Source organism: Octodon degus, unplaced genomic scaffold (genome assembly GCF_000260255.1).
Source record: "Octodon degus isolate 3935 unplaced genomic scaffold, OctDeg1.0 scaffold00189, whole genome shotgun sequence".
Lineage (NCBI taxonomy): Eukaryota > Metazoa > Chordata > Mammalia > Rodentia > Octodontidae > Octodon > Octodon degus.
Genome location: NW_004524765.1, coordinates 3,209,110 through 3,222,308, shown reverse-complemented (window position 1 = coordinate 3,222,308; position 13,199 = coordinate 3,209,110). Strand labels below are relative to the sequence as shown.

Genomic DNA, 13,199 nt, shown 5'->3' with positions numbered 1-13,199 from the left:
TCTATGTAGAGGAATGCTATTGACTTTTGGTATTGACTTTGTATCCTGCTATGCTACTGAATTTGTGTATCAATTCTAATAGCTTCTTGTTGGAATTTTTTGGGTCTTCCAAGTAAAGTATCATGTCATCTGCAAATAATGATAAGTTAACTTCTTCTTTACCTAGTCTTATTCCTTTTATTTCTCCCTCTTGTCTAACGGATCTAGCGAATGATTTCAAAACTATATTGAATAGGAGGGGTGATAGAGGACATCCTTGTCTTCTACCAGATCTGAGAGTAAAAGATTTCAGTTTTACCCCATTTAGAATTATATTAGCCATTGGGTGATCATAGATGGCTTTTATCAAATTGAAGAAGAGGCCTTGTATTCCAATATTCTGTAGGACAGTGAACACGAATGAGTGTTGGACTTTGTCAAAAGCCTTTTCTATATCAATTAAGATGATCATGTGGTTTGTATATTTTGCTCTATTAATATAGTGTATTACATTTATAGATTTTCAAATATTGAACCATTTTTGCATCTCTGGGCTGAATTCTACCTGGTCATGGTGTATGATCTTCTTGATGATTTGCTGTATTCTATTTGCTAGGATTTTATTGAGGAGTTTTGCATCTATGTTCATGAGGGAGATTGGCCTGTAGTTCTCTTTTTTAGTTGAGTCTTTCCCTGGTTTTGGAATCAGTATAATACTTGCCTTAAGGAATGATTTTGGGAGGACTGCTTCCTTTTCAATTTCATTGAAGAGTTTGAGGAGTGTAGGAATTATATCTTCTATAAATTTCTGGTAGAATTCAGCTTTGAATCCATCAGGACCTGGACTTTTCTTTGTCGGCAGGCTTTTTATTACATTGTGTATTTTATTGGCTGTTATTGGGTTATTGAGATTTGTTATGTCTTCTTGATTCAATTTTGGTAATTTGTACCTTTCTAGGAATCTGTCCATTTCATTGGTGGCTTCTATTCTGTGAGCGTAAAGATTCTCAAAGTATATATGGATAATCTTCTGAAATTCCTCTGGGTCTGTGGTGATCAAACCCTTTTCATTCCTTATTGTGTGTATTTGAATTTTTTCTTTCTTCTTTCTGATGAGGTTAGCTAGTGGCTTATCGATTTTATTGAATCGTTCAAAGAACCAGCTTTTTGATTCATTAATTCTTTGAACTGTTTTCTTCATTTCAATTGAATTAATTTCTGCTCTAATCTTTATGATTTCTTGTCGTCTTTGGGCTCTGGGTTTGGTTTCCTCTTCCTTTTCAAGATGTCAGAGGTGCAGCATTAGGGTGTTTATTTGTTCCCATTCTGTTTTCCTAATGTGTGAGTTCACAGCTATGAATTTTCCTCTGAGAACTTTCATCACATCCCATCACATCCGTGCTTGAACTTTCATTGAATTGTAGATTTTGTTGAATTTCTTGTTTAATTTCATCTGTGACCCATTGATTGCTGAGTAGGGTGTTGTTTAATTTCTGTGTATTTAGGGTTTTTTTGTCTGGTTTCTTTTGTCACTTATTTCCAGTTTCATTGCACTGTGGTCAGATAATATTCATGGAATATTTTCTGTTTTTTTGCATATACTTAAGCATGACCTATGGACCAGTATGTGGTCTATTTTAGAAAATGACCCATGTGTAGCTGAGAAAAATGTGTATTCAGCTGTCGTTGGGTGGAACACTCTGTATATGTCCAGCAGGTACATTTGTTCCAAGCTCTGGTTCAGTTCTGCTACTTCTTTACTAATTTTTTGTCTGGTTGACCTGTCTTTTGGATATAAGTGGGTGTTAAGGTCTCCTGTTAAGATTGTGGTCTTGGGTATTAGATTTTTCATGTCCATTAAGATTTGTCTTATATAGTTGAGTGCTCCTATGTTTGGTGCATAGATATTTATGAGTGTTACCTCTTCCTCTTGAAATTTTCCCCTAACCAGTATATAGTGGTCTTCTTTATTTCTCTTGATCATTGTTGTTTTGAAGTTGAGACTAAGTGAAAAATGATTTTTTTTCCTTTTTTTGGTGGAACTGGGGATTGAACTCAGGTCCTTGTGCTTGCCAGGGAAGCACTTATTCCACTGAACCATCTCCCCAGCCTGAGACTGTCTAAGATCAAGATTGCTACCCCTGCTTTTTTCTGAGGTGCGGGGGCATGTAGTATTGCATTCCATCCTTTGACTTTCAGCCTATGAATGTCTTTATGAGTTAAATGTGTTTCTTGTATACAGCATATTGTTGGATTTTATTTCCTAATCCACTGTGCCAGTCTATTTCTCTTAATTGGTGAATTGATTCCATTTACATTGATGGTTAGAATTGAGATATATTGACTTATGATTGACATGTTATTTACCTGCTGTGGTTTATTCCTTTTTGGTCTGTTTAATTGTTTTCCCTAGTTAGTAGGTTCCTTCTGTTCTCATTCATGGAGTTCTGATCATTTTGGTCCCTCTCTAGAACATCTTTCAGTAGTCTGTGTAGGGTTGTCTTTGTCATCATGAAATTCTTTAGTTGTTCTTTGTCATGGAAGTATTTCACTTCTCCATCACACTTGAAAGAGAGTTTTGCAGGGTATAGTAGTCTGGGCTGGAATTTGTTTTCATAGAGGACTTGAAGTACTCTGCTCCATGCTCTTCTTGCTTTCATGGTTTGTGAAGTCTGCCATTATTCTGATGGGTTTCCTTTGAATGTTATCTGCTTCTTTTCTCCATCTTCTTTCGGTATATTATTCTTGTGCTGGATTTCTGGGATCTTGACTATTATATGTCTTGGTGTGTTTTTAATTGGGTTGAAGTTATTTGGCATCCTGTATGCTTTGGTTACCTGAATGTCAGATTGTTTCCTTATATTTGGGAAGTTTTCTGCTATTACTTCTGCCCATATTCTTTTTATATCATTTGTATTGACTCCATCTTTATCATTGATGCCTATTAGTCTCACATTGTTCATCTTTGCATTGTCTTGCAGGTGATGGATTATTTTTTCCTGCATCCTGGTTGTTTTTAAGAGATTCATTCTTACCTTTTCACTAGCTGCACCAGCATCTTCAAGATCTGAAACTGTCTTCACTTTCACTCTAACGGTTTTGTAGGCTTGTGATTGAGATTTTAACTTCCTCTGTATCTCTTTGACTCTGCTTCCTGCGATCTATTTCTTTCCTGTATTGCTCATTCAAGGAATCCATCATATTTCTAATCTCCTCTGTTTTTTATCAATGTCTTCTTTATAAGCAGTTATTCTTTTATTGCAGTTGTTTTCAGATTGGCTTTCCTCCATGTTTCTGTATTTGATTCTTTACTTCAGATGGTATGAATTCAAAGATTTCTTTTACTTCAGAAATTAATTCTGCTCTGAGTTCCTCCCTACCTTTCTGCTGTTGTTTCTTTACTTGCAATGCTGTTAATTCATAATTGGAGCTGAGCTAGTGTCCTCTGCACTTGTTTGGGTGGGCATTGGCTCCCCTCATGTTTCTGCATTAGAATCTTTACTTCAGAATCTATGAATTCAGAGATTTCTTTTTTCATTTCAGGAATTAATTCTGCTCTGAGTTCCTCTGTAACTTTCTGCTTTTGTTTCTTTATTTCCAAAGCTTTTAATTCATTCATTTCAGCTAAGCTAATGTCCTCTGCACTTGTTATGGGTAAGCCGAGGCCTGATATTGCATTTTGCTCCTTGTCTTTGTCATTTCTTTCATATAGCACTGACCTCTGACCTTTGGTGTAGAGCTTTGGTAGTTATAACCTTAGCTCCTACTGAAATTCGGGTGCAGATCTATTAAGTTTGACTTTATCCAGTTATGTCTGCCCTAGGTCTAGCTGTTTTGTTCAGCTGCTGCTTGCAGTCATTAAAAGTGAACCTGTGGTGCCCCTCTGTTGTGCCCCTGGCCCAGGGAGCACATTGGAGCACAGAAGCTCTCCCACACACTAGCTGGGTCTGGGCTTGGACTGGATCTGGGGTCCTGAGAGAGTCGCAGAATTTCTCACTCTGCGGACTTGGGGGTGGGGACTCTGGAGAGTTGCAGGGGTCCCGAGGGTGCAGTAGAGGGTCTCACGCAAGTGCCTGAATTTGGTCTGGAGGGGTCCTGTGGGCCCCTCCTTCAATTTTGATAGCAGTGTAATAATCCCATGAATGGATATATTATTCTTTTTCTATGCTCTTTTCTTACCCACCAATGTTGCAATGACATAACTGATGCAGTGTTATGTGAAAGTATATACGCATTTAAAATATATTGGAAAAAAAGTAGATATTGGTAATTGCTGGCAAGATAGCTCAGCAGAGTAATCACTTGCTTAGGCAACCACATGCCACGCCGGCCCCACCCTCAGGTGCATTCAGAGACCCAGTCCTGGCATGGTGGCACATGCCTGTAATCGTAGCAGTGAGGAGGCTGAAAACAGGAGGATCACTAAGAGTCCAAGCTGCATAATGAGACCCTGTACCAAACACATTAAAATAAATTAAATTAAAAATAATAGATACTAGTAATGAATCTATGGGCAGACATGCTGTGCATGCCTATAATCCCAGCACTTGAGAGGCTGAGGCAGAAGACTTAATTCTTGCTGTAAATTCAAGGTCAAGCTGGTCTACAAAATGAGTTCAAGGCCAGCCTGAACTGTATAATGAGATCTTGTCTCAAAAAGACAACAAGGACAAAAAAAATTTTATTTAAAAGAACATTGGTAATCTGGTGTAGAGGACCATCTGGGCATCTTTCCTGGGAGAACAATGGTTTCCAGAATGGCTGAACTCAGTGCTATTTCCCTATATTGATGGTGCAGAGCTGGCTAGGCCTTTTCCTTATTGCCTCAGTTGGCTGTAAACAGTACAAATCGTCCAGCAGAGGTGATGGTGGTAGTGTTCGAAGCAAGGCAACAGGACAGTTTCCCCCACCACACAGCTGCAAGAAAACATGTGAGCTGGGTTCACGCTATGGCCTGGGATCACTGGGATCAGGCTCATGACAGAGGCTGTGGCTTCCCTGGACATAAAAGATGACACATCAGAGCTGAAGCATGGACCCCAAAACTAAAATTAGATACTACCTCAGTTGCGCTTATGTCTCTCTGCATATTGCAGAGGGGATTTCAGGCCTCCTGCCGAGCCCTGCTCACAGCTCTCACCTACTTGGAGCCATTCTCAATCACTCATCCTCAAGCCACACCCTTCTTCATGAATTAATAAAACCCAGGTTGAGCCATGGGTTGAGGCTCTTGTTCTGGTTAGTCACCACCATTGCTAGATACAGGATCCCTTCACTCCCCAGAATTAAACATACCTCACTCTATTTATTCTCACCATGAAGGTGGTCACACTGGAGATGGTAGGTTGGAATTAAGTTACTGGAATTCCAATAACTTTCCATGGGATTATAAATATATACTTTGTAGGCCGCAAAGAGGGCCGAGAAGAGCTACAATCTGGTTTCTAAAAAGCTACAGAATATTATTTTCAATTAAACAACTTTCAGGGGGATGGGTAGGTTGCTTAGTAGCATATTTTGCTTATTATGTATGAGGCCCTGTGTTCAAAGGAATTAAGTGAACAAACAACCTTCATTTTTATTTAAGCAAGTTGTTACATGTATTTAAAAATAACCGGAAACTTTGCTCTGACCTGTATGTTAGTACTTCTTCGTTAGAGAATATGCAAAAACTTCTTTCTTTCACAAGACAGACAGAGGATTAGTGAGAGTTGTCTGAGGGCTCTCCAAATTGGTGGACATCTAATAGGAATAATGTTAAAGAGACCTGGTCTGCAAATGGACACTGAAAATACAACCACAATTTGGAGGGGCATAAAAGGGAACAATTTATCCTTTAGGACCTTTACCCTTACTATAGTAATGTTAAAGAAAATACTAGTTTGCAGGAAACTGAATCCAGTGGGGAAAAGCATTAACGCCCATGAGTGTCCCTCAACACACAGCCTACTCTGCTGTGGAAGAACAGAGCAATGAGTAACCCACAGTTAGTTGTAGGATAGAGCAAGGGGCACTTTCTGTCCTGGAAATACACTAATGTCCAAAGAAGTAAGTGTTCGGAAAAGCAAAGCCCAAAGAAGCCATTGGTACATTTCTACCTTTTCAATTTTATTATATAAAGTATCAAAAAGGCTGTGTGGGGGGTGTATATCTGTATTCCCAACACTCTGGGAGGCTGAGACAGAAGATTTATAATTTCAAGCCTACTCTGGGCAACTCAGTGAGATCCTGTCTCAAGAAAAAACATGGAGGGTTGCAGATGTACTTCAGTGTTAAGACCCAGGGCTCAACGCTCATGACTGGGAAAAATTTTTAAAAGTTCAGTCTGCACACAGTGGTGCAGATCTGGGAGGCACAGGGAGGAGGTGCCACAAGTGTGGGACTAGCCTGACCTCATGGTGAGTTCAGGTGACACTGGAATATGCAGTGAGACCTTGCCTCAAACATCCAAAAAAAAAAGTTTAAAAGTGAAGCAGTGCTTATCTTCTTGCTTGAAGAGTGTATCTTCCCTGGTATGACAGCAACACTCACCACAGCTGCAGAAAATTAAATTGAACCTTCAGAAGGTATCGCATATGGACCTGGTTAGGGTTATAGACAATATACTCATTGTAGTTGAGTGTATAACCCTCTGGATTTAAAATTCCTGTGTCACTTGCTGGGCCTAAGGGTACTGTACTCCCATTCCTGCCAAAGAGAAGAAAACATGTCAGCGTTAGTCTTTGGTGCCAAATCAAAATTGAGAAAGCAGCATCTTATGTTGGCTGAGTACTTACAGGGTAACGAAGTGGGCAGGACTGGGAGCCATCTTGCCCAGGCCCTTTGTGCTGTGTCTGCCCTGAAGTAATACTTCTGCCTTAGGATTGGCCTCTAGTAGCTCGTTACACTGACCCAGAGCTACCTGCAAAGTAAAGGATCACTGAATTCCTCTATCCTACTGAGAATACTGTTGATCTACAGAGAAATGCCATCTGAATTTTCTTCCTTACCTCCAGAAAAGCAATCTAATACAACAGAAATTCCCCTTAGCAACCCTCAAGTCATCAGAGGTAAACCTCTTTATTTCTAAGGTCAAACCCTCCTCACTGAAAAAAAAACGATAAAAATAAACTGACGGTCACAGATATGTTCCTTTCTCACCTCTGATAAAAGGAGCAGCCCTATATTCTTTATTCTGGAGGCAAAGCAGTAGTTGGCACTCTTAGAAGACATATCAGCAAAGTAGATGCCTTTTCCAAACTGCAATAAACAAAATGAAGTTCATTTGCTTAATCCATTATATTAGAAGGAGGGCTCATAACACTGACTTTTTTTTTGCTGTTCTTTTCAACAAAATACAGACTTGTATAGAATACTTCACAGTTTTCTTCCTCAAAGAGTGGAATTATCTGTGAATCTTGGCATTCTGAGGCTATGGAACAGTATCATTTGGAATTTAAAGAAAGAATAATGCAGTAAGACACCAAGAAGTTATCAGTGGGCTGGTTTAAGTTTTGGGAAAAGTACTGCCTAATTGGGTTTTTTGTTTTTGTTGGTACTGAGGATTGAACTCAGGGCCTTGGGCATGCTAGGCAAGCACTCTACCACTGGGTTATATCCCTAGTCCAGTACTGCCTAATGCTCACTTGGAGGATAAGAAAAGGACAGCACTGAGTAACTGGAATCCTTCTCCCGTGTCCTACCCAGGGCTCAAGCTCTACTCACCATGTAACCTGTGACGGGGGCCTCTGGCGGGGCAATGCGAAGCCCGTGGCTCAGGATTCCCACCCAGTTACTCAGCCTGGAGCCGTGCCACAGCAGCGTCCTACGAGAAGGCAGTTACTGTACTCTTGCTCTCATGTAAACAGGCCACAGACATAAAGAAGCCACAAGCCGCCTCTGCTACCTCAAGGTCCTCAACTGCACTTCGGGCAAGGACATGTGTTCCCAGGCTCAAAGCAGACACAGACCTGTTATGCAGATCCTCCCTGAAGGCTTCTTTCTCCCCCTCTTTTTCCACTTCAAAAACCTCCAGCAAGGTCATGGTGTAGTCACTGTGTGTAGGAGCATGGGTAGACTGCAGGTACTGGGAGATCACCTGTGGAGAGCAGCGGAAGGAATGACTGACGTGAGCTCTGAGGAGACGGGCCTGAAATGAACAACTAAGGGCTTCAGGCAGGACGTGGCAGAAACTCCTGCTCCTAATGGGCATCTAAGGCAGAGAAAAAGCCTATTTTCCCAAGCTGCTGGCAGAGAGAAATTCTTTAACCAGAGCAGGCAGGAGAATAGGGGATATGGGTCTTATGAGTATAAAAGTATGAAAAGAAATGATTTTTTTTTACTTTGAACTCATAACTTTCATGTTCTAGTGGTCGCAGATGACAATGCAGGTTTCTATAGTGTTGATCCAATGGGTGTTCTGAGCTTTGGAGTTCTGTCTTCACCAGCTTCATGGCAATTTCAATGTCTCCCAGAGCCTGAAAAAGTACATAATCATTGTCAGGGAACCTGGGGTAAGAGAAGTACTACAGGCTAATCTACAGAGAGCCCTTCTTGGTCCTCATCACAGCCCAGGAAGTTTATATTTGGAATCCCATGGAAAGTTATTGGAATTTCAGTGTTAATTCCAATCTACCATTTTCAGTGCAACCTATGGTGAGAATAGACACTGAGGCATATTTGTCCTTATGGGGAGCCATGGGGTCCTAACTCCAGCCACGGTGATGGCTCACCAGAGCAAAGGTCTTGATCCAGGGCTTAACCTGAGCTGTGTTAATCCATGAAGAAGGGTGTGGCCTGAGGATGAGTGACTGTGAGACTGGCGGGAAACAGGTGAGCACTGTGAGCAGGGCTAGGCCGGAGGCCTGAAATCACTTGTGTGATATGCAGAAAGGATGTGCAGAAAGAGTAATCTGTATAACACAACCAAGGGAGCAGGCAGTGTTTCGGGGTCCATGCTTCAGCTCTGATGTGTAATCTTTTATGCCCAGGGAAAACCTAGCCTCTGTCTTGAGCCTGATCCAGAGGATCCCAACTAACAGTGCCACGGTGGAATACTGGCTCTACAGCCCATCCTGATGCACACAAGGGAACAACAGGGTCTGAGGAAATGTCGCCTGCTGTCTTTAAAGAGTACCATCAGCACCTTGGCTGGACCAGTATTCATCACTAAAAGTAAACTGAAAGAATAAGGAAAAGTCTTAGCCAGCTCTGCACATATCAACACACGGAAACAGCGTCAGGTTCAGCCAAAAGGAGGCAACAGCTCCTTCTTCAAGGAGTCACCGAGGTGGTCCTCCATGCTAACCCATTTGTAACTCACCTCTAGTAGTTGTACTTTGTCTGACAGTTCTTTTTCGGTCTGGATTAATGGAGGGGTACGGAGTCTGAGGGCAGACATAACACATAATTATCTAATTACAGCTAAAATATGTGACTACAAACAACAGACTAAAAATGGCTCCTTTAGTGGTGCACACCTGTAATTCCAGCACTCAAGAGGCTAAGGCAGGATATCGCTACCAATTCCAGACCAGCCTGGGCTACACAGTAAGGGCTACATAGCAAGACCTTGTCTCAAACTATAAATAAATAAATATAGGTTCTTTAGGGGCCGGGAAGATGGCTCAGTGTAATAAGCATTTGCCTGGCTAGTGCACAGTCCTGAATTCAATTCCTGGTTCTGCCAAAAAAAAAAAAAATGTTCTTTAGAAATGTATTTTTTAGGAAAGGTATGGTAACCTGTAATCTCAGGACTTTGGAGGCTGAGGTAGGAGGACTGTTGCCAGCTCAAGGCCAGCATAGACTACATAATGAGTTCAAGGACACCTGAACTACAAAATGAGATTTTCTCAAAACGAAAAGAAAAAGAGAGAGAGAAAAAAAACAAAACTAAGAAAATGTGCTGCTTCCATTTGAAAGACAAACAGGCCAGTGAAAAGATTTAAACCCCAAATATATGAAGGAATATTAAATACATATTAGATATATTAGTTTGATTATAGTGACCTTAGAAAATAAAAAGAGTGATATAACTTGCAGGTACTTTACTAAGTGGTTAGACAGCCAGACCCATTCTCTTGAGTTGGTAACTAACTTCTAGTGAATATAGTGATAATCAAGCGAGAGCTATCTCTCTCTCTCTCTTTTTTGTGGAACCGGGGATTGAACTCAGGCCCTTATTCTATTGAGCCACCTCCCCAGCCCTCTACATCTCATATTTTTAAATAAACAAATTTATAGATAAGCTACCTATAAATTGTTTTGCCACTATTTATGATTATAATTTCTTTAGGAACAAAAAATTAAAGAGGATTCTGGCTGCCACTCATTGACTTCGGCAATATCAGTAGGCAGAAGAACAAAGTGAAGCCACAGCACAGATCTTACCCAAAGTCATGTGGGATCCGGGTATAAAACTCGTTGCATGCTTCCAGGAGAGCTCGTCCACACTGACCGGCCCGAATACAATCTTCAATCTTCTTAAGAGATTGGTAACCTGCCTTGATTTGCGCCACTGTCAGCTTTCCTGGAGGCCCCAACACACAGGTCAAAGTCCAAACTAAGGATCCATCCTGTAAGGTATACTTACATCCCTGCTCAACAGAGCCTCTCACCTTTAACTCTTACAATAGTCCACCCATCCATCCACATACACAATACAAACTTTTACTCTAAATCCAGGGTTTTTTTCATTCAGTACCCTCAGAAAGCTTTAAATCATTGATGAAATACCCATTAAAGAAATTAAGAAACACAAGAGAATGTAAGACAGAACCTAAGTCTTACCAAGTGGGACTTTCTTGGTGTCATACTTCATTTCAATCATCATCTCTTCCATGGTTTGCACATTACAGATCAACTTTATTAGCTCCTGCACCTTAAGATCTAGCTGTGACTCTGGTTTCAAGGGGGCCTTACAGGAATCCTCTTCTTGTATTTCATTATCACCCTATAGAAAAACAATCAAAGTCCATACCATCTGAAAGGATGTATTTCAACACCTTACAAAAGTAAAAAAAAAAAAAAAAACTGATTCAAGGATCAGTGGAACAGATCAGAAGATGCAGAAACAACTCCAAAAGAAAAGTTGGTCTTTAAAAAAAAAAAGAAAAGAAAAGAAACAACTCCAAACACACTCAGCCACCTTATCTTAAGAAAAAGGTCAAACACCTTCACTGGAGGAAAGGCAGTCTGTTGAATAAATGGTGCTAGAAAAGTTGACTGTCTACATGGCTATCGATAAAGCTAGACCCTATCTCTCCCATGCAGTAAACTAAAATCAAAATGATCAAAGATCTAAATACTAAAGCAGAAATAAAAAATCTTCTGGAAGATAAGGATAAAATTCTTCAAAACACAGGCATTGTCAAACACTTAACAAACGAAACCTCTACTGCACAGTAACCTCCACAAAGAATCAACAACTGGGATCCTATCTTATTAAAAAGCCAGTTTTTTGGAGGGAGGGGTTTTCTGGGGGCAATACCAGGAATTAAATTGAGGACTTGTGCTTCCCAGGCAGGCACTTGTGCCACTGATCTATATCCTTGGCCCTATTAAAAAGCTTTTGAATACCAAAAGAAATCAACAGAGTCAGTGGACCAACCAAAAAGTCAGAAAAAATTTTGTCAGTTACCCCTCTGACAAATGACAAATATCTAGAATATATAAAGAACTAAACAAACAAACAAAACAGAACCCTCAAACCTTGCTATGGAGCCCAGGCTGGCCTTGAACACAGAGTGATCCTCCTGCCTAAGCCTCCTACTGATAGAGGGGAAATGAAACTCCCAACCTGAAAGATATCTGGGATGAGTTCACATTCTCTAAAACCAAAGAATGAATTTCAGGAACAAACAGAGGTTATGAGTAGAATATTTATTGGGGGAAAGAAAGCTTCTGTCTGAGGGAAAAAAGGGAGACCCAAATGGGTTACCTATGAAGCTGTCTCCAGGGACTTTTATAGAGTAAAACCATGTGGTGAGGTGGGTCTAAGGTAGAGAACTCTGGAACTTGCCTAGGTGGGTATGGTGTGGGACAAAACTATGGTCAACCAATGAGATTACAAGCACCATTGCTCAGGTAAAACTGATTAAATCTGGAATCAAATGAGGAAGCAAGTCACGTAGCAAGGAGGCATGGATATAAAACAGGAGTTTATGCAGTAGCCAGCTGATTGCTGTTGGGTTAGTGACTCTTCTTGGCTTCCTCAAGGTGATAATCAATCCCAGATGCTTATCCTTCAGGAGGTAGGCATTTATTGTATTTTTGGTCTTTAGGTCTGGCCCACAGCAGGAGCACACATCCCTCTTACAATCCTAAGATTCCTTGTTTTCTGTGTTATCTCCTTTGAGGGCCTAGCCCTGTCTGACTGCCTATACTATCTCTATCTAACTTAGCTGCCTACAACACAAGCACTGGGATTACAAGAATGTACCACTATATGCAGCTCTCATATTTAAAGACCCAATCCAAAAATGGGCATCTGGAGGCTGAACATGGGCAGATCACTAAAGTACGACCTACGTAGTGAGACCCAGTAGACCCTTACTAAAACAAAAATGGGCATCTGAAATGAACAGATACTTCTCAGATAAAGAAGTAGAAACTGCAAGTCAATATATGAAAAAACCTTTAACATGACTGGTTGAGAGATACAAGTTAAAGAACACTGATATTCCTTCTCACTCTAGAGACAATGGCTATTAGCAAGAAATCTCAGTGGCCCAGAGAGTGAGTGAGATGACCCAGGCCACGGGATCATGAACAGACCCAGAGCGCAGGCCCCGCGAGTGAGTGAGACGACCAGGGGTCTGCGGGATCCTGAACAGACCCAGAGTGCAGGACCCGTGAGTGAGTGAGATGACCCAGGCCGCGGGATCCTGAATAGACCCAGAGCACAGGCCCAGCACGGAACCCTTCAGCAGAACTCCCTACAAAGAGGCTAGAGACAAGACCCACCCAGCTGATTCAGGAGCAGAACATCTTCCCAGAGAGACGCAAAGGGTTCAACTCTAATGGCTGCAGGAGAAAGAAGTGGAGCACAGCAGCCAGATCCAAACAACACCCGCCTGGAGGAATCCGAACTTCGTAGATCCGGACCTGGTGCTAAGGTAATAACTCTATCTAAGCTCTACACCAAAGGTCAGAAGACAGGTATACAAAATGACAAAGAGAAGGAACAAAATGCAGTCTCAGGCCCCGAGTCCACCCAGTACAACTGCAGAAGACACTAGCAC

The 13,199-nt window shown here is 41.2% G+C and overlaps 1 protein-coding gene across 2 annotated transcripts in view; it reads right to left on the bottom strand.

The window, feature by feature from the left end:
- Nucleotides 1–6,166: 6,166 nt before the first annotated feature.
- Parp2 (poly(ADP-ribose) polymerase 2) overlaps nt 6,167–13,199 on the bottom strand; it is a 19,750-nt gene continuing 12,717 nt past the window's right edge. For both annotated transcript variants that reach the window (XM_004644011.2, XM_023704128.1), the window contains exons 8-16: nt 10,747–10,909; nt 10,348–10,486; nt 9,281–9,344; nt 8,301–8,435; nt 7,929–8,056; nt 7,684–7,783; nt 7,120–7,218; nt 6,756–6,880; nt 6,167–6,666 (exon numbers count right to left, since the gene is read on the bottom strand). In XM_004644011.2, the coding sequence (XP_004644068.1) occupies nt 6,507–6,666; nt 6,756–6,880; nt 7,120–7,218; nt 7,684–7,783; nt 7,929–8,056; nt 8,301–8,435; nt 9,281–9,344; nt 10,348–10,486; nt 10,747–10,909 (1,113 nt within the window). In that variant the 3' untranslated portion in view covers nt 6,167–6,506. The remainder of the gene's footprint in view (nt 6,667–6,755; nt 6,881–7,119; nt 7,219–7,683; nt 7,784–7,928; nt 8,057–8,300; nt 8,436–9,280; nt 9,345–10,347; nt 10,487–10,746; nt 10,910–13,199) is intronic.